Source organism: Trachinotus anak, unplaced genomic scaffold (genome assembly GCF_046630095.1).
Source record: "Trachinotus anak isolate AG129_WGS33_773 ecotype Australia unplaced genomic scaffold, CSIRO_AGI_Tana_v1 ptg000021l, whole genome shotgun sequence".
NCBI lineage: Eukaryota > Metazoa > Chordata > Actinopteri > Carangiformes > Carangidae > Trachinotus > Trachinotus anak.
The window spans coordinates 14,352,145-14,372,247 of NW_027273872.1; the positions used below are offsets into that span (position 1 = coordinate 14,352,145).

At 44.5% G+C, this 20,103-nt stretch overlaps 3 protein-coding genes across 4 annotated transcripts; 2 read left to right on the forward strand and 1 right to left on the reverse strand.

Moving 5' to 3' along the window:
• Nucleotides 1-3,909: 3,909 nt before the first annotated feature.
• LOC139637854 (uncharacterized) lies at nucleotides 3,910-11,493 on the forward strand. Of its 2 annotated transcripts, none has more exons than XM_071506772.1 (6): nucleotides 3,910-4,446; nucleotides 5,233-5,346; nucleotides 5,523-6,844; nucleotides 7,823-8,905; nucleotides 9,036-9,158; nucleotides 9,663-11,493. In XM_071506772.1, exons 2-6 carry the CDS (start codon nucleotides 5,244-5,246, stop codon nucleotides 10,614-10,616), a joined length of 3,585 nt encoding a protein of 1,194 aa, XP_071362873.1. In that variant the 5' UTR covers nucleotides 3,910-4,446; nucleotides 5,233-5,243; the 3' UTR covers nucleotides 10,617-11,493. The 2 variants fall into 2 exon arrangements, with proteins under 2 accessions (XP_071362873.1, XP_071362875.1); XM_071506774.1 differs by having other exon boundaries at nucleotides 3,911-4,273.
• Nucleotides 11,494-12,422: 929 nt separating this feature from the next.
• Nucleotides 12,423-15,291, reverse strand: cryba1l1 (crystallin, beta A1, like 1). Its single transcript, XM_071506799.1, has 6 exons — nucleotides 15,216-15,291; nucleotides 14,642-14,724; nucleotides 14,341-14,459; nucleotides 13,772-13,913; nucleotides 13,540-13,682; nucleotides 12,423-13,100 (listed from the first exon to the last, which is right to left on the reverse strand). Exons 2-6 carry the CDS (start codon nucleotides 14,714-14,716, stop codon nucleotides 12,953-12,955), a joined length of 627 nt encoding a protein of 208 aa, XP_071362900.1. The 5' UTR covers nucleotides 14,717-14,724; nucleotides 15,216-15,291; the 3' UTR covers nucleotides 12,423-12,952.
• Nucleotides 15,292-16,407: 1,116 nt separating this feature from the next.
• LOC139637868 (beta-crystallin B1-like) lies at nucleotides 16,408-18,316 on the forward strand. Its single transcript, XM_071506798.1, has 6 exons — nucleotides 16,408-16,526; nucleotides 16,710-16,807; nucleotides 16,934-17,052; nucleotides 17,143-17,275; nucleotides 17,379-17,521; nucleotides 17,650-18,316. The coding sequence occupies exons 2-6, from the start codon at nucleotides 16,715-16,717 to the stop codon at nucleotides 17,819-17,821; spliced, it is 660 nt and encodes a 219-aa protein (XP_071362899.1). The 5' UTR covers nucleotides 16,408-16,526; nucleotides 16,710-16,714; the 3' UTR covers nucleotides 17,822-18,316.
• The last annotated feature ends 1,787 nt before the right edge of the window (nucleotides 18,317-20,103 follow it).

The window sequence follows — 20,103 nt, forward strand, 5'->3', positions numbered from 1 at the left end:
TCTATGACTGATGTTTCATCTATGTAAATATTAATTAAAGTATTGATAGAATAATTTTTTTTCCCCATCACAACCGCTGCTGGAAGTGGGCTACTTTTATCATCCCTGAGTAACGTCTGCACACATCCCCTTTCTCAGGTGGCATACATCTCAACGCCCTCCACCAATAAGGTGGAGCAGCTCTTTGTCCTCTGGGGTAAAACAAAATCTTCAAAGCACTAGCTGCACCGCTAATTACTGCTTGTTGAGAGCTTATTGCTTTGAGCATGCACTAATAACTAACTCAGATGAGTGTATCAACGTTTCGATCAACTCAGATCTTCTCTCATCTGGACTCTTGGTAAGACTCAATAAGAACAACCAGCGACAATTTACGTTTGTGAAATATCCAAGTGACTGGACACATGACCTCAGTACATCTAAAACCTTGGCTGCAGCCCAGATAAGATGAGAAGTATGAAGGTGATGCAGGTTAATAAAAATCCTAGAGCTGCACCTGCCACAACATTAGGACTGGAGCAGCCACAGTGCAGTGTTTTTATTAGAGCTGTATTAAACTGCAGAGATGGTTTAATGGTTTTGCCCTCTGGCTGCTGCAAACGTATATTTAACTGCGAAGTGTGTGCATGTCTGTGTTTGTCACTGAGTGTATGTTATGTTTGTAACCTGTGCAGCTGGTACTCAAACACACACACACACACACACACACACACACCTCTTTAAACTTGAGACGACCATACGCAGCAGATTTTCCCTCCCTCCCTCCCTGTGTCCTGTCATTTGGTGTCATATCTATTTAAGGCTCCCCCGCTGTTCTTCATTTCCTCTCTGTCTCTCTCTAAGGCTCAAATAGAAGCAGCGACTTTTAACTCCAGCTTACGGGACCTAGGGGGAAACTGCTGGGAGGATAAGACCAAAGGAATACAGCACATGTTCAGAGAGGAGGGATTGTTGTGAGGATTTTAATAGTCCACCCTGGGGAGACCACCGGGTCTGTTAACAGGTATGATAAGGTAGGGAAACCACAGCTGTGGGCGATTATGTGTGGCCTGTTCCCTTCCTTATGATCTGTGGAGCTGATTTGTGGAGGAAAGTGAGTACAAACTAACCAGTCTAAGAGCAAAGAAACTGCTTTGTTTTGCCTTATAACTCATGGATTCACTCGATGTCCCTAGTCCTTCCTCTTCAAACACAGATGACGAGGCCCCAGATCTGACTCCGGCCCCAGACACCTCCCGCCATACCTCCCACACAGGGAACCAGAGCACGTTCAGCAGCCTGACCTACGGGCTCGGGGTGGCCTGGGACCAACTGAGGCCCTTCATCCCCTTCTTCCTCATCAGCTCCATGGTGGTGGCCCTCGTTTACCTGATGCAGGCGATCATCTACGGGGGGCCCTTCAAGGACCCACTCTTCTTTGTCAAGTTCAACGAGCGCTGGCCACGGCCCACTGCTGACCAACAGGACTCTCCGACACCTACCCAGGTTTTCAGTCCAGTTCCCTCCTCGTCCTTCCAGCAAGTCCTGACTGACCTGCACAGAGACAATGGAACTATGCAAGGTGTTTGATCACGAAAACTGGAGGAACTGACTTTTTCTTTTCTTTGTGGATATGAGTAACGTGGACTCCTGTGGGAAGACACCAGGCCTCAGTGCTATTAAAAGAGCACAGACTGATATCTGACTGTAAATGTACATGTAATGTGTTTCCTTTTATTAAGGCTGTGTATATGTGCTTTACCTTTCTAATAATCAGGCTCTAGGGATAGTTCTGGTGGCAACATGTAAGACGGGGCCCACCTTATATGACAACATTTTCTATAAGGCTCTAACTTTTGAATTTTTTCATCTCTATAGTGCTTTTTTAAGGACACATTTATCTACAAGATTGTTTTTGTATATCATTTACATTGAAGTAAATGACCTCTGTCAAACATAGATAAATCAGTACACCATTAGAATTAGAGAAAGTGTCTGTTTGACATTCATAGCAAAGCACCATGCACAAACAATATACAAACAATTATAAAATAAAATTACCATAACATTTAATGACAAGCATCAGAACATTCACTGTTCCTCTTTCGAAAACTCTTACCCTGTATTATTTCCACAAGTACAGTTGAATAGTAGGGATACATCAGTCCTCAGGGTTTCTGCTGATGCCAAGTATTCAATCTGATGCCAGCGCTCGCCTTTTCCCAAATTTAACACCTCACTGCACAGAAATTACTGGAATTATTTTTACATTAGGTAACATGACACCACACTAAAAACTGAGTCAGCTGTATAACTGATGGCTGGTTGAAATCAAATTGATGAAAACACCGTGTCAGATCAGCGCAGTCCTATTGAATGGCAGACACATGGATATCATGAAATCATCAGCTGCACCCTTTGCCTCCACTTCTGCTCCCTCATGTGACCTTGGCACAGGCTTGAACCCAGTTTACATGTAATTAGGTCCATGTCAAACTAAACCTTCAACGACTGGACCTGCAACGACTCCATTAACTCTGCAGTGCAAATGGACTCTGTGTGCGGTTACTTCTAACCAAGTAACAATCTCATCCAAACACCTGGACCAAACTATCAAGATGCAATTCATTTGATTTACAGTATATGTAGACACCATTCATCATCTCCCCAAATAACATATTGTAAAAGTGGGTCAGATGCCTGCAGGGCTATAGCTTATTTCCTTTTTTATCCTGTCACCTTGGGTTATCCCACCTACACAGACTCATGTATACTCATTATTGCTATCGCTACCATCATATCTGGAGGAGTTGTGAGGCACTGTTAGCTGTACAAGACGATGCAGATGTCGATAAAAATAACATCCTGTTAATTTGTTTATTCACATTACTCAGTGGCAGGATATCCAAGGTCAGTCATTACCACAGTCTTAACTAAGCTGTGGGAGAGTTGGGTGGGAACAATTAACACAGGATTATGTTTTACTGCGACTCTGTGAGGATTCAGCCACAGTACTGTGTGTCGTTTACAGTGTTTATACGCGCTCCACCATAGATACACTACTATTAAAATGTAAAGTAACAGTAGCACAAGCAGACAAGTCACCGCACCGACTAACTAATCTCAGTTACACAGAAATACTTTGAACATTTGTCAACATTAGCAAATAGTCACTGGTCATATGAAGAGTGAGGGTGTGGCAGCAACAACCCTGACTATACTAAACAAGGCTGTGTTTTATTGAATTAAATGTTATCTTTTTTAGAAACATGAATGTGTTATTTTGTCCTATAGAGGTTACACAGTACCACTTTAAGTCAGACTTAAGTAGTGTAGCTCTGTAATAAATCCAGCCTTCATTAAGGTTATATCATGTTCAGTTTTATTTAAACTGAGTTTAAACTCTTTAAAGGGCTTGTATTTTGTGTTAATTGCGTTACAGTGAGAGTTGTTTCTAATATTTCGTAATATTCTGTTGAAGTATAATGCAATACAATTCAGTACGACTGCAAACTGCAGCCTCCAAAATGACAATAGGCAATATCAACCAAACAACTTCTTCTGGGGGACGTGTGTTCATCAACCTCAAAGTAATGCTTTAATGAAGATTGGTCTGTACAGGGTGGCCATAGTTTGTTATGAATTTCTGAATAAAACAGATTTTTAATAAACTGTTAAATAAGTTTTTAATGTGCCGTAAATAAACTCAGGACTATAATGAGAAGTGTACATGCTGATTATAATATATTTGTCCTGTACCTGATTTTATTTTATTACTGTTCCATTTGTAATTCATGTATTTATGTATGTTCACCACCATATTTAAATGTAATTTCATTTGCATGTAATTGATGTAATATACATATAATACCATTAACTTTCCTCTATGGCCCCAGAAAGAATAGTTGTGACAGCTAATGGGGATCCAAATAATAAGCAAGGACATTATATAGTTCATGAAATTTCAAATCCCGACTAGTTTCCTGAGTGAAAGGCCTTTGATGGTTTTTATTGTTGCCTGTATTTGTGTGAGCTGTCAGCCCGCAGTGTGGGGGCTCTCCTGCCCCCTGCTGGCCGCACCTCAGCCTCGCGTCACGGCTGCTGACCACCACGCTGACCTGGGGATGACCTCGCCAAAATGGACAGAAAAACCAACCCAAAAAAAAAAAAACAAAAAAACAAAACAATGCGCTGTCTGTTAACTTTCCCTTGAGAGAAATGCATTTCGAAGCGGAAGCGGTTTAGTTTGTTTGCCGTGGGAGCGGATTGCGGAGGGCCGGGAGACCCGCAGACGGTGAGCGCAGCCTTTCACCTGCCCGCGTTTCTCAGCCAGCCGTGGGGGAAGTAGCAGAAACAGCTCCGGCTGCGCTCAGAGGCTCAGTTAGAGGAGACACCGTGGTGTTCATGACATGATAACCAGCCTGTGGTCTGTCATGACCCGGTGACACCTGCTCACTCTGGTCCCAGGTCTGTCTGTCTGTCTGTCTGTGCACCGTTAGCTGGCTGCTAGTTGACATCATCATGCTAATGTGCAGGTGTGCCTTCACAGTGCAGGTCTTTCAGACAGGAAGCACAGTTTTAATAGCTCTGTCCCAGCTCTGGAGGCTTTTCATTACTCATTTTATGTGATAAAAACATATAAGTTTGGTTGGGAGCAGGGAGGTTAACTTCCACAGAACAATAATTATAGTGATAATTGGTTTGATTAATGCAAGTAATTTGGTGGTGGTGGAGGAAATGCTCAGATATTTTGCTGAAATACAAGTTGTAACACCACAGTATGACGATACTCAAAGTAAAGTACTAAAGTGTTTTCAAACTATATCAAAATACAAATAGATACTCAATATGCAGAATGGCCCATTTCAAAATAAGAGTTGTTTTAGTTACTAAAAGTAAAGTGAGAATTCTTTCAAAAAGTAATAGCATTAATTAAAAAAAAATCATCCTTCTTTTTTTTTTTTTAATTTACCTTATACAAAGTGCAGTAAAGAAAAAATAAAAAACCTATATCAAATCAGTTTTAAGTGTGACCACACTTTGCCTTTGTGTCACGCGTCTCTTCATGTACGCCCACACTGCCTTGATGATGCTCAATTAATTAAAAGATCTATGATCATGTATTTTAGTGCGGTACATATGCATACTTTATTCTGGCTGACAAATTATCTTTCTTTTTACACTTTCAAAATGATGTTTTTACCCTTCCTCTGATTTAATCACATTTCACTCTCTATCTCTCTTCCTCTAAAGTGGATGGAGAAATGTGGTGCTACCAAAAACCAGGGTTTGAAGCCCTCCTCCTCGCTGAGCTGCAGAGACAGCAACAGTGCAGCCAGTTCTGTGACACCCTGCTCAAGGCAGAAGGTATGAAGACATGACACACATTTCACTGTTGACTTTAGAGTGTGTTGTTTTGCTGTTTGTGTTGTTGTGATCAGTGCTCGTGAAGGAGGTTCAAACAGACAACACATAAATTCAACAATCGTGTTCATCATCATCATTGTGCCATTATCATTACTGACATCTGTCCTCTCCTCCAGGTGTTTCAGTGCCAGCACACAGTTGTGTTCTTTCAGCGATCAGCCCCCATGTCTCCTCTGCTCTGTCCTCCACGCCGGCGCCCCCTGCAGGACAGAGTCATCTCCTGGAGTTTCGGGCTCTCGGCGCCTGCACCCTGCTTCACATGGTCAGACTGCTGTACTCCGGAGAGATGGCTGGGGAGGGGGAGAAGGAGAAGCAAGAGGCTATTTCTGCTGCAGCCAAGCTGGGCATCCATGGGCTGGTGGAGGTCAAGAAAAGAGAACATAAAAGCAGAGATGAAGAAGGAGGGGGCCTGCACACAGAGGTGGGAGTTCAGACAGAGCCACTGATGCTTGAGCAGATTGAGGGGAGACGAGGCATGTGGAGGAGAGAGGTGAGGGATGGGAGCACTTTTCTGTGGAAGGATGCACTATCAGATGTTGAGAAAGACGTGTGGACACAGACGGAGGAGCTGCAGGTAAGCACAGCTCCCCCTACTCACTCAGCAACCTCCTGTGACACCACTGATGTGACTGCTCTCCAAGGTTTAGGACAGACAGGCCTTGTTCCTCCTCAAATTCCCTATGTTCCCATATCCCTCGTCTACCCACCAGTGCACAACCAAACACCCCAACCTTCCTCTGCTCCTGCAGCCTCTATGCAAGATGCCACAGCAGCTGGACACACATCTGTTGCCATTGTGGCACCACCTTACACCCCCATGCCCCCGTCTCTCCTGCCGTTTTCCACCCAAACGACCCAGTGTGCTGCTGACCCCAACAGCTGGTGGGCCAGTCCTGAAGGAGCAGCCAGAGATGTGGTAGAGAATGAAGAATGGGAGGGCGAGCGGTTCGAGCAGTTCCAAGGCAACATCCCGGGATTCATCAACTACTTTCTGAACCCGGACAGAGAGGAGGGCTCCTGCAGGGGGCGAGCAAGGCGGAGGCGGGGGGCAGGGGTTGGAGGCGCCAGGAAAGCAGGGACGGGTGAGAAACGAGCCAGGAGGCCTCGAGCAAGAACGGGAGGGAGAGGGAGGGGGAGAGGAGGGTTAACGCAGACAGTGGATGTGCAGGAGGTGGGGGTGAGCAGGCTGCAGAAGCTGTTCCTGCAGAGGTGGGGGGTGAGGACACCCAGGTCGGGTCAGGGCGGAGGATGTGCAGGCAGGAAGTTGTATCTGAAGACGAGAGAGCTTCTGATGCCGACCAGCAAGTATCAGAGGAGAAGAAGGTGCGGCAAAGCGTGGGAATTAAACCAGAGTGGAGACACGCTGCCAAACAGCGAAGGAGGAGGAGGAGGTGGCACACAGCGTGGAAGAAGGAGCACGACACAGCAGTTTCAACAGGTGAGGGGGCTGACACTGACACCGAGGTTGATGGGAGGGCTGTTATGTTTTTTTTTTTTTTAATTCAACAGAAAAACAAATGTCTGATCTCTCAATAAAACACCATTTTAAGAACATTTTACAAAATCTGTAATGGTATTACTGATTAAAAATGTGGGTATTTTTCCTGTTTCCTTTTTCTTTTCACATAAACATAACAATTAAAACAAGAAAATTATAATTATAGCAGCCATAAAAAAATATGTGATTTGTAACTTGATGAAAACTTTCTGTGACACAGGTTTCCAACATAGGAAGTCCAACCTGATGTCTTCATAGGTTTTATTTTTGTTTGACCAAAATCCAAAGCATTTCAGTTTAATGTCACAGACCACAAAGTAAAACAGCAAATCATCACATTTGATGAGCTGGAACTTACTTCAACAATTGAATCAAAATAGCTGCTCATTAATTTTCTGATGATTAACCAATAGATTGATCACTTCAGCTCTATAACAGTATGCCAGATTTATCTGTCACCATGTGATCTGAAATATCCACACTCTGCTACAAAATCACAGCCAACACTGTGTCCGTGATATTTACACTTGAAACGTAGTTTTAAAAACAAATATTTGTTAAACTCTTACAGCAGAACGTAATGACAACATAGTCTTAACTAAGAAAAAATGACACTGAGTCAGTCTGATCTGTTAAGTGAGCATTTTGAGAAGTCTGTGCCTCTGCAACTGATCAGTTGATAAGAAAAGATATTGGGTCCCGCTGAGTGATTGGTTAGTTTTACCAGTCAAGCTAATGACTGAAGTTTTACCAGTCATTAGCTTAAAGAGGACGACAGCTCTGCTCAGTGATTTGTGAGTTGACTCAAGTTATGAACTCAGTGTATCGCCACTGTGTGATATGTTAATACACATCTCAATGCTTGGAACGTTCTGCATTTTGTATGTTTTGTGATTAACACACTCTCACTCCACACAGGACAGTGCCCCGGTTGGCAGAGCTCAGAGGGCGAGAGCCAAATCAGCAACATCAGTTTCCTTTTCTTCTCCTCCCATGACCTTCTACAACATTCATACCTTATCTGCCCCCAGCCCCTCCCTCCAGCCTTCTCCATCCTCCATCATGCTGTCACCTGTAGCCGCCTATGTGTCTCCAGCGTCACCCTTCCTGCACACCACCAGCCTCCCTCCTCCCGCTCCTCCACCCCACGAGGACCAGCCCGAGCACATTGATCGTCTCCTGGAGGAAGTGATGATGGGACTCGACATTTTACCGAACAGCAACAACAACAACCATGCTCCACAATCTCAGCCTCCTCTTCCAACCGGTAGCAGTAGTTGCACCTATGCACAAAGCAAACAACAAGGCAGTGCCACTGGCCTCCTGGAAGCAGGTCCAGGCTTTCGTGGGTCTGCGCAAGTCGTTGCTGCAGCAAGAGGAGCCAGCGGGTCCCCCTCTGGTGAGGTACCTGTTCTGCAGCAGCAGGGAGAGGGAGAGCTGAACGATATGCTCGACCACTTCCTCCAGTCGTTTGAGCGACATCTTAACAGCTGTAGTGCCAGGGAAGAGGAAGGGATGGGTGCTGAGAGCTCCACACAGGCTAGCAGGTCTAATACGGTCCTGACCAATAACAAAAAAAACAAGACCCAGACCATAACAGCCGACTCTACTCGTCTACAGAATACCCGTAAACCCCGTCCAGTCAAACGCTCTCAAACAGCAGAAGTGCAGCAGAATGATGAAGCTGAAACACTGCCAAGCCAATCACAGCCAGGCAAGGCCTCTGCTCATAGTCCCGGTCCCCCGAAACATGCCGAGGGAACACCAGGGAAAGAACCAGCCATACGACTGAACAAGAGAAGGAAAAGCCAGTATATGCTCTCATTAGAGAGAAAGAGGGTGAGGAAGTCAGTCTCAATGACTGACACCAAGACCAAAATCCTTCAAGACCAAGGAGACAAACTGCTCCAGCAGATGCCTGTGGTGAAACTGGAGAGGAGTGACCCGCTGCCTGTCAGAGTTATCCTGCAGGGACACAGCTGTCAGAGTCTGGAGGTCAAGGTGACAGACTTTTCTAACTAACTAACTGCAACCATCAACCAAAAAACATATTTTTAAGATATATCTGATAACTGATGTTAATATGAGGGTGACATTGGATCGTGAGTGGTTTGTCTTATATGTATTTCAGGGTCCTGCAAAAGCAAAGACAAGTTCGTCACCCGTGAAATACCCACGTAGCAGATTGTCTGAAAAGAATCAGTGCACAAAGACCTACCCAATCAGGAGTAGGTTTAGAAAAGCACAAATCATGGTGAGCATGGACCTTTGTTACAAGATCACATCCATCAAATGTGTTTTTCAGATAATTAAAGGGGCCACCGTGTTTTTACGCTACTGTTTTTAGGCAGTGAGGCGCTTGTCGGTTGATCGGTTGTTCCACCACTTTGGTCAACTGATACTGAAATACATAAACAGCTCTAGGATTAAGTATCATTAATTATCATTACACAGACATTCATGGTCTCAAGATGATGTTCCCTCTAGCACCTCCAGCTGGTTCTTTTCCCAATAAATATCTCAACATCTACGAGATGGTTTGGCAGAGAGAGCCAGCCACAACTATGTAATCCCAGACAATGAAAAATAATCATTTTTGAAATCCTTTCACTTTTCAAGTAAAGCCATCATCACTGTGTCCAGTACTGTGACATTCCCAGCATTGTCATCTAGGGAAGGGTTCAGATAGCTGCTTTCATTACATATGTGTTTTTTTGTATTTATCTGTATAATTCAATAAAGTTAATTTGCTCTACAGGACACTAGGCCCTTTCTTGAGGGGCAACTTTCAGAGAAACGACGATTCTCATCAGGCCAACCGGGCTCCAGGCGAGGCAGGCCCAAGAAAAATGGACAACTTCTCATTTTATCTAATGGTAGGAGTTCAACGCCCCCAATTCAGCTGCAGCCTGTGGAGCCCTGTCCCACAAATGGACAACCAGAGAATAATCAAGAAAGCCATGAGGAAGAGTTGCTTGTCCAGCCACAGGAAGAGGCAGAGGGAACTGCAAGGAAGGGAGAGAAGAGAGGAGCAGAGTCAGGAGAGGAGACAAGTGACGACGCCACTGTGGCCAAAAGGGTTTGCTCTGAGCAACTGGCCCAGCCGACCTCTGAAACATGCATACCCAGCTCTGACTCTGCAGCCTTTGTCTCTGAACAAGCAACCGCGGAGGCAGACGATGTGATCGATGTAGAGACTGTTTCACTGACCAGTGTAGGAGACTGTTTGCAAAGAGAGGAACAAGAAGACAAAAGTACAGCGTGGAGAGAAATCGCACTCAGAGAAACAGGGGAAAGTTTGACGGATGACGAGACGGAGGGCAGCGGTGACGAGACCATCGATGTGGACGGAGACACTGATGAAAGAACCAACCTGGAGAATCACACAGATGACTTCAGAGAACGGACAAAAAGAGACCTGGAGAGCAAAACGCCACCGGCTCCGTCACATTTTGTTTCCCCTCCGTCAGGCGCAGCAGAAGAGGTCAGCGTGAGGTCGACAGGAAGCTGGGAAGACGAGGACATCGATGTGATCGGAGGTTCCAGCCCCGTCCCTGATCCAGAGATCATCAGCTGGACAGAGTCTTCAGAAGGCGAGGAAGAGGAAGGAGACGATGACGTCGATGTCGTTGGAGATAAGACATCGGTGGTCTTTGCTACACTGATTAAAGGTGAGCTTGTTAACAAAAAATATCAGACGGAGGTGCTCTGACACGAGCACGTGTGGCGTCCAAACCCAGTGCAAACAGAGAGAGCTGTCATTTTCCTTTCTACCCGTCTGCTTCAGTTTGTGTTATTTCTTCCATTTCCCAGAAAATATTCCTGAATTTGTTTCACTTAGCTACTGTATGAGCTTCACAGGCAGGTAGAGACACGAATAGTGACAGAGATCAAGACTAACGTGGTGTCATCATAGATGCTTGTTATTAGTGACCTCCTGTGTCTTCTGTTTTTGTTGTGTTTTTCTGACAATCACGTGGGGGATTTTTGTTTTCCTATTCCACCGATGATTAGGAAAAAAAAAAGCTGTGAGCAACTTGTTCACTATATGTTCAGATTGAAAGAGATGAATATGGTAAAACCTGACACGGATTTGTATCATTGTGCTAAACGGATCAACAAAAGCAGGACTGCATAGTTTGTGTCTAGAGATTTTGTTTCTGCTCTTGAGTTGAGTATACAGATGACTGGGGGTTTGTAGATATTTAACCATTGATTTTATATTGAGTTACAGTGTTGTTGCTGCGAGGTTCAGTGATTTGTTGCTGTTAAACAGATCTGTTCAGAGAAGTTTGTTTTAACTGTCAAGTGCTGAAAACAACAATAACCAAACAGTTTAGGAAAATATTCACTGAAAATCAGGTTTATCTGTCAAAGGAATCAGATGTTTTATTAGTTGTAAATATGACTATAACTATATTAGTTGTAAATACTATTGATAATGTCAGCCTCTGTTGTGCCACAGTTTGTAAATGTTCCAGGAAAACTCTTGTCTTCCTCGTTTTACTGTCATGTTATGTTTGACAGCGTTCCTCGTGGCACTTTTCAATCTTGACTCTGATTTCTACAATAAAGATTTCTCTTTTTTTCCTCGCGTGGTATCATGTCTATACAGCATCAGCGAAGACGAGGCTCATCATCGGTGTATATTTATAACTTCTCTCCCTCTCATCAGGTTTGGCATTAAAACAAAAAACACACCATACTCACTATATGTCAATATCATTGATCAGTTTTACCTTATATTATTAAGATAGAAGTAAAACGTTTGAGACTTATTTTTGGACAGTGTTAATTAGTGGACGACATTTTTGTCAGTTCCAGTCCCCACAGAAGTTTTCAGCTGTTGTATTGGACTTGTTTCTCTGTAACAACTATAGTGTCTGCAGCATATTTTTCTTTGCATATTTTCAAAATAGCAAATGTCTGTCTTCATTTGCTTGTGTTTAATTTATTTGCAACATTTTTCCTAAAAAACAAACTCTGTTGTGGTGAAGATACTTCCTTCATTTATTGTGTTGTGTCTGCTCTCATGTTTTCTCCAGTCTCAGTGCGTTCAGTCCTCTCCACCACCATACTAAACAGTGTCGAGGGGAATAATGGAAGATGTTCCTCTTCTATCCTGTGTCTATTTTGTTATTAGTCTCCACCCTCCTGTAGAGTATGTTGTCTGTCTAATGTAGGACTTTAAGTTTTAAATACTGATTATCATGTGGTTGTAGGATTTATTTTTTAGTATCAAACATCAGCAGAGACTCAGGGCTTCTGAAGCCACTCCTCCACGATAGACCTTTTGATAATCTTTTTCCCATTGTGAAAACTTTTAAAACACTGCAACAGACATCAAAGCACAACCACTGTTCTCCATGAAGAACTCCAACCTTCACAGGCAGGGTGTGTTTCCTGCTGCACAGAGAGGAGAAGGGATGTATTCATGTATTTGTGTTTTTATGAACTGGTCTCAACATGCTCTCTAAGGCATCACTTACACACTTATCAATAATCAAACAACGATAGATGAATTGAAAATGAGTTTATTAGTTATCAACCTGTGGATCAACCTCCTACACACACAACAAAACACATCTGAGCTGCACTGCGGCGCAGAGGAGAGCGAGCGCAGCCGGCGAGGTTTTCGTGGTTGTTCATCTCCCCCCTGTTTGGTGCCAGCTTGCTGAGGAAATGCTCTACTCGTCGCCCAGCTCAGGTGAGAGTACAGCGCAGGTGTGTGTTTGTGTGTGTGTGTGTGTGAGCGTAGGGACCTCTAAACCAAGTAAAAAGACACTGTGTTAGTGTCAGTTATGTCAGCATGTGTGTGTATGTGTGGAGTGTGTTTCCCTGTGCTTCAACAGTGCGATATTGTCTCTTATCACACTCTGGCAGCGGCTGTCAATCAGTGGTGGTGTTGACTCGGGTTGAGGCGGCTTTTGAGGCTCAAGTCAAGAGGAAGGGAAGGATTGGAGAGAGAAAGAAAGAGAGAGAGGGGGATTATGGGTCAAGAGAGGGGGAGTCTGTGGGCCGTGGCCTCAGTCTCAGCCTGTCTTCCTCTCAGTGCTGGATACGCCTGATGGACTGGATCTGGGGGGTCTGACAGTGGGAGCCCCAGTTCCTCCAGTGCTGGTAGTCTCCACTGTGTCTCTCACACTCCATGATGTACTGCTGGCCCCTGTAGCCAGGGTACTGGTAGCACACAAAGCTGTGGGGCAGATGGAGAAAGCAGCAAGGGTTAGTGGGACTATTTTAGGAGCTGCAGTGACAGGTGTGGCAGAGGAGGGATTTGGTACGTGCTCAGACCTGTCAGCTGGTATGTCGATTACATACAATAGAAGATGGTGAGGGATTAAAGCGATAGACAGACATGTCTATTTGAGAAGTGTGTAGGTCAAATTAGATAATGTTTAATGGTCCACTGGGGGTTTTGGGTCATTAAGGCAACAGAAACCAAGACAGATGTAGGACAGAAAAAAGAACATTTAGATAAGTTACTGTAAACAGATCCAAGTCAGCTGAGCCATAAATGGTGATAAATATAAACGGATAGTCAAGTGGACATCAATTTGTTGAGGTTTTACAGATAAGTATCCCACTGGCACTGTTTACACCATCAAATTTACACAGAGAAATACACAACTCACGCGCCGCACTGCACGTGCATGGAGCCAACTTCAGGCATCATCCAGCCCATGGCCTGCAGAGAGGGGTAGTCGTCACAGACCTCCACGCTGCGGCCCATGAAGTTCTCCCTCTCAAAGACGATCATGCGACTGCTCTGGTGGGACTGTGTGGGGGAAATAAAAGTGTCATTTTTTTGGGGGGGGGGTTGGATTGCCGAGGTAACCTGGTCAGTAAGAGTCAGGATGTACTCACGGCGCAGTAGATGGGGCGCAGAGACATGAGGCGCTCCACATGGTAGGAGAGGGAACCGCTGTAAGCGTCCCAGTGGGGGTACTCTCCTCTCTCCAGGATGAACTGCTGGCCCTGGAAGTCATGGTGCTCGAAACCCACCCAGCTTCACAGAGAGAGAGAGAGAGAGAGAGAGAGAGAGAGAACGAGGCCTATTTACATAATGATACACAGACATTACTTTATTGTGTTCCCAACTGAAGAAGTTTCTTTGTGGTAATCTAACTTTGATCCCTTTGGGTGAATGTGAAGACATAATTTTTTTCCAAAAAGTGACAAACTAATGTATCTCTTTTAAACATGCAGATACACCCAATGTGCAAACTGTTAAAGACAACATTTGGATGTTAAGGTGCAGCCTCCTTTACATGATTTACATCTCATCTGTCTCAGTGCCTAAAGCCTCCAACAGGACTGTGTTTGGGACTCAAAAACAAAAGGAGATCATAGTTTTCCTCGAATCATCCCATCATCATTTCATCTAGTTTTCTACACTCACTATACTGGGTCTCATTTTAGTGTGTGAGACTTACGCTCCGCTCTCCACCCTGATGGAGCGGATGTTGTCCAGTCCGCACTCCTGGATGTTGCAGCACTCAGAGGTGAACTCCAGGCACTTGCCCTGGAAATGCTCCTGCTCGAACACAGTCACCTGAGGACACAGAGCAGCAGGAGGATCAATCGGCAGCAATCAACACCAAGAAGGTGTGCACAGAACACATGCATGTAACCCATCCAACGCCACCTGATCCAGTTTCAAATCTTACCTTGGTAACATAAGGCAGTGTACTGATGTGTGTACAGTAAAGTGTGTGTGTGTGTGTGTGTGTTTACCTTAAAGAAAGGAGCCATGCCCATTCCTGAGTTGACCAGCGGCTGCATCATTGGGGACCTTGTAGTTCTGTACATCTTTACTCCTGTGGTGGCACAAGAGGACAGAGAGGAGGAGGTGAGTAAAGAGGCGGGAGAGGACGTCTCCTTCAGGGCCTGTATCAGAGCACCAGTCATTGGACAACATGATGACCTGTTTATCCCGTTGTTTTAAATCAGCTTTAAGCATGATGGTGTTGAACACCTCCAATTATCAGAGGAACACTTTTTTTTTTCTTTTTCTTTAATTTAGCTGCAATATTTTGACAGAATTCATAAAACTCTTTAAATTCACAGCTAAGTGGGGTCTGGGCAAAAAAAAACAAAAAACAAGCAAACAAACAAAAAAACAATGTACTCTTTAAATGTTTCAATCCAATAAATCAAAAAGAAGTGAAATATGTTAAAACTGTTTCCAAAAGTTTGATCAAGTCTGGTAGCTGTTAACTGCGCCGTGCAGGTGATTCAGAAAGTGCTTTTGGGTTTGAGCGGCTGTGTGAGCGCACCTGTGTGTCCGGCCTGTGAGGTGCAGCCTTACCTAGGTTCACTTTATTGGAAGAGCTCGGGAGTGGTACGCGCCTACCGCCTGCCTCGCGTAGAGCTTTGAGAGATCCTGGCGCCGCAGTTTTATACCGACGGTCGGGGAGCGCGCCTCCAAGTGCGCGTCCACGGACTGTGCACGCCGTCCGTTTGTCACAGCGGCGGCGGCGAGGCGCGCTCCCGGTGCGTCCCGGCGCGGCCGCTGGGAGCCCTTGTCCTGCCCCAGCGGCCAGCTCAGCAGATCCTATAGTGCTGCCGGTGCCCCGGAACAAAGCCGCTCCGGTATGTTCGGGCCCCGGTCAGCAGTCCAGCGCTTGCCCAGGCACAAAGGGCCGGGATCGGGCTGGAGAATGTGGGGATTAACGGCGGAGCAGAGGCACAGAAGTGAGACAGCTGGCTGGGTCTGGATGAATGTGTGGAAATGTTAAGGGGCAGTAAAAGTTTCATTTTCCTCCTGTTCGTGTAACAGGATGTCCTGAAGGGTGCAGGTAGCCTACACCTGTGTGTACACAGGTGTAGGCTACGGTTTAGCTTCATTTACACTCATCAGTGACCTTTTTCCCTGCAGCTACATCCCCATGTAAACAGTTGTGTCCAATTCTACATTGCACCAAACATTTAAAAAGTCACCATAGATTTTGTTCCATTAAACAAATGTGGGTCTGTGGTCTGTACAAGGGGGGTCTACTGGACTGGCAAACTCTGACCTGAAGTGGTGGAGCATTTCATTCAGATTTAGACGTGAATGATCCTCTCTGACATTATCTGAAAACATATTGTAGCTTAATTTCCAAAAATGACATTAAACTTTATCCAGCGTGTCTGTCAGCCAGAGGTTTGAAGCCAGAGGTTGGGAGCCACACACTCCCAGTGCCACAATGAAATAATACATGCCACTGTTTGCAGTCAAGCCTATCTAAGTATACCGGTTTATATTAGGAATAAGTGTAGTGGTATGGTGACAGAAGATGAGAGGCTGAATTATATCATTTTAATTAGGCTGTTATGGTTTAAATGACATTTTACTTTACTTTACAACTTGACGTCGTGTTTAACTAGTTCTGTTAGTAAGTGAGCTTCAGTCTGTCCTCCAGCTTCTGTTAGTCCGCCTCTGCCTCCGCCCATCCTCTCTGTGCGTCCCTCTCTGATGATGCGGGGTTTCTTTTGTCTCTCGTCTCTGACCTCAGCAGGTTTGTTTCTTTCCCCATAATCCCTCTCCTGTGGGCGCCAGCGTATAAAAGGCAGGGGCGCACTCCGAGCCACACACACTCTGAGTGAGGCTCGGCGCAGGCATCGCACACACAGACAGGTAAGGTGCACACATGCATACTGTAAACCTGCATGTGTGTGGAGATACAAAGCAGGAGGGTTAGACTGGAAAATACAGATTATTCTGTATACTTTATCATTATTATACATCCTCTATCATTCACTTAGATTTGTCACATGATTGTACCCCCCTCTCAGTGTTTTTTCCTCTCTTTCCATCCAGTAATCATGTCCAGTGGAGATAAGTCCAAGACTTCTTCCCAGACTGACGGGAAGGCTGCTCAGAGCAAGAAGTCTGAGATGGGAATGATGGCCTACAAGGTGGGTGGCTCTCACATGTGACTTCTGCTGAGCACAGAGATGAAAGTGGCTCATAGCTAAGCCACATGAAGATATATTTAGCTTGTTGCTCTACTGACTAACATGTGTGCATCCTGTGTCCTCCAGATGTACGTGTTCGACCAGGAGAACTTCCAGGGTCGCATGATGGAGATCAGCAACGAGTGCATGAATGTGTGCGAGATGGGCATGGACCGCGTGCGTTCCCTGCGTGTTGAGTGTGGACCGTAAGTATCTCACAGGAGATGCATTTTCACATTTAAAACAGGTACTGTAGCCGTGCATGGATACTGCATAACCTCTCATGTCGTCTGCAGCTTCGTTGGCTTCGAGCAGATGAACTTCTGTGGTGAGATGTACATCCTGGAGAAGGGCGAGTATCCTCGCTGGGACTCCTGGAGCAACTGCCAGAGAAACGACTACCTGCTGTCCTTCAGGCCTGTCAGAATGGTAAAAAAAAAATCATCTTTTATCCATTTCACTCCTCTCTTGCATGATTTTTCTGTCTGTTTTGCTTTAGAATCATGTATCTCCATGTTTTTTTCTCTTCCAGGACCCCGAGAAGCACAAGATCTGCCTGTACGAGGTGGGAGAGTTCAAGGGCCGTAAGATGGAGATCATGGACGATGACGTTCCCAGCCTGTTCTCCTATGGCTTCACCGACAGAGTGGGCAGCATCATTGTCAGCTGTGGAACGTGAGTGTAAACAACTGTACGGTGGTTGCAGCTCAAATATCAGGTTGAGAATTCAAAGACAGGACTCAGATGACATAAAAAGACTTCAGATCAGTCCTATACTGACACTTTTCCTCTCTTTTTCCCAGCTGGGTGGGATACCAGTTCCCTGGATACCGTGGTAGCCAGTACCTGCTGGAGAAGGGCGACTACAGGCACTTCAACGAGTATGGCGCCCGCCATCCTCAGTTCCAGTCTGTGAGGCGTATCCGTGACATGCAGTGGCACCAACAGGGCTGCTACACCATGGCCAGCAAGTGAGGCTCAGGGAAGGAGAGAAAGAGAAAGAGCGGAGGTGAGGGAGAGGGGCGGAGGAAGAGGGAAAGGGGGAGAGATGTCTGAGGCCCTTGCCTCAGTTCCGTAAACGGTCTATGGTCTAATGCAGTGAAGGGAAGGGTGAGGATCTAGATCTGCCCCTGATCGGAGACAACACCTCAGTGGAAGGACCATCCTCCATTCTTCTCTGTCTCTACTTTTCTCTTTCTCCCCTATGGGCTGAGCTTTGCTTTCCCCCCCTTTCTCCCTTTTTTTAGTCCCTCACTTCTTTCCCCTCCACTGTCCTCTGAGACACCAAAGAGGGAGCACAAGGCCTGTTGCTGTTTTACACACGATTCTCGGCTCAGGGTATGATGCACCATGGGAAACGTCCCTTGAGCCCCCTGCCCCCCGTCTTCTTGCCCCTGTGCATTGCACACTCTCTCTGCTGTACAGAATCCTGGCCAAGTTTTCAATAAAATGAAAAATATTGATTTCAAAGATGTTGTCGTTGTTACTTATTACTCAAAGATCACCTGAATAAAAATAAAAATGTTAGTGAACAAAACTGATCAAATAAAATATTAAGATGAGTAAAAATATGAGATTAATCAACTTTGATTAATCATTTATCAATCACTGGTTTTCTGAAGCTCTGTATTTTGGACATTAACTGGACATTATTTCTTGCCTGACTTAAAACTTTTCATCACATTTTGTGAACCAGTAGTTATTTGTTCATAGTTTTCTTTGGAAAGTGTGGTCATAGTAAGTAGGGCAGATAAACAGTCCTGTCATGTTCATGATGGGTCTTGCATTGTCAGCTCCCAAAAAAAAAAAAAAAGAAATCTGTGATGTCATGTTTTGTTTAAAAAAAAAAAAAAAACAGCACGTAGTGTATAAAGTATTTCAGACCTGTGATGCTGATCATGTGACATTGTTGATGGATTGTTTCACATTGGCTTTGTAAGAAAACAGGGCCAACTGAAATCACATCTAAGTGTAATCATATCTTGTTTGTATCTGATCATTGTGAATACACCAGCACTTTTGAGGAACTGCATTAGTTTACTCTCAGTACAGTCTGCATTGCCCCCTCCACCACTGTCATAAAGTAAAAAAAAAAAAAGAAAACAATTTCACACCTCCATCTTGACACATGAACAACAACACGGGGAAACTAGAGTAGAAACAAATGGATTTAATTTACTTAAATAACACTTCAAGAATTATTTCCCCACACGTTTCATGTTTCTGTTGTACAAATAAAAAAAGTGACCGAAAAAACACACAACAAATGAATAATGAGCAGGAAATATTATTAAACACATATTTTCAGTTATGTGTAACCAAAGCTCCAAGGCCTGGCCTGTGTGTCAGTGACAAAGTTTGACTTTATATGGTTGAACTGAGATGGAGAGTGTATGAGATGCTGTATATTTACACTTTGTACTTACATTCTTTTTAAAACTGACCACATGTGGTATAGTCAGTATTTATACTTCAATATAATTTGTGGAACATTTATAGAATAAACACATATCATTTCATTTAAAAATAATTATTTTTCTGTCTGCAGTGAAAATCTGTGACTGTAACATCCTCGAGACAGTGGTTGAATTTACTGCTTGTGCTCTGTAGGCTCATTGTTCAGAAACAGCTTGAAGATGAGAGTGAACCGTGTGCCAGGGGTCAGATCCTCAGATGAACACTGGGTCGCTTACATTTGCTGGACAGGGAGCGACCATCAGCTACATAAGCTACACTGTGAATGCTTATTGTTGATGCGGTGTAGCAGATTTCCACTCAGTAAAGTTTTCCAAATAAAGCATTTCTGGAAAACACAGAGTGTCTAGTCTTTGTTGAAAGAGTCAGGACTGATATTATCCTTTGGGATAATGTCAGCTTTAACACTAGGATCACAAATACTAACATCAGCCCTGAAGTTAGAGCAGAAGCAGTTCACTCTCACTGGAATTTATCAGCTCCCAGTGTTTCTCATTCAAGACTGGTTATTTCCTGCAGCAAAGAAAAGGTTCCTTCTGTCAGAGCTTTAATATTTATACATACCTTCTGACTTGTTTGGAGCAGTTGTTCCACTTGCTAGTTTCCTACACACTATGTTTACCTCAGCACAGACAGTGTATGCTCTTGTTTAAGCCACAAACTTCTCTCTTGCCAATGTACTGTACTTCATGCTGTTCACGTTCCAAACTCTGTATTTATGGAGCTCAGTATCATCATTGGATGTCACACAGTTCACCTGGTTGAAATAATTTGCCCATTCA

Bases quoted from the DNA above. Each gene is read 5' to 3' on its own strand.
- LOC139637868 (XM_071506798.1), top strand. From the start codon at position 16,715: ATGTCCAGTGGAGATAAGTCCAAGACTTCTTCCCAGACTGACGGGAAG. The intron at 16,808-16,933 runs GTGGGTGGCTCT...TGTGTCCTCCAG, and splicing joins TGGGAATGATGGCCTACAAG to ATGTACGTGTTCGACCAGGA. The intron at 17,276-17,378 runs GTAAAAAAAAAA...TTTCTCTTCCAG, and splicing joins CCTTCAGGCCTGTCAGAATG to GACCCCGAGAAGCACAAGAT.
- LOC139637854 (XM_071506772.1), top strand. From the start codon at position 5,244: ATGTGGTGCTACCAAAAACCAGGGTTTGAAGCCCTCCTCCTCGCTGAG. The intron at 6,845-7,822 runs GTGAGGGGGCTG...CACTCCACACAG, and splicing joins CGACACAGCAGTTTCAACAG to GACAGTGCCCCGGTTGGCAG. The intron at 8,906-9,035 runs GTGACAGACTTT...TATGTATTTCAG, and splicing joins GTCAGAGTCTGGAGGTCAAG to GGTCCTGCAAAAGCAAAGAC.
- cryba1l1 (XM_071506799.1), bottom strand. From the start codon at position 14,716: ATGTACAGAACTACAAGGTCCCCAATGATGCAGCCGCTGGTCAACTCA. The intron at 14,460-14,641 runs GTAAACACACAC...CTGTGTCCTCAG, and splicing joins GCATGGCTCCTTTCTTTAAG to GTGACTGTGTTCGAGCAGGA. The intron at 13,683-13,771 runs GTGAGTACATCC...TCCCCCACACAG, and splicing joins TGCGCCCCATCTACTGCGCC to TCCCACCAGAGCAGTCGCAT.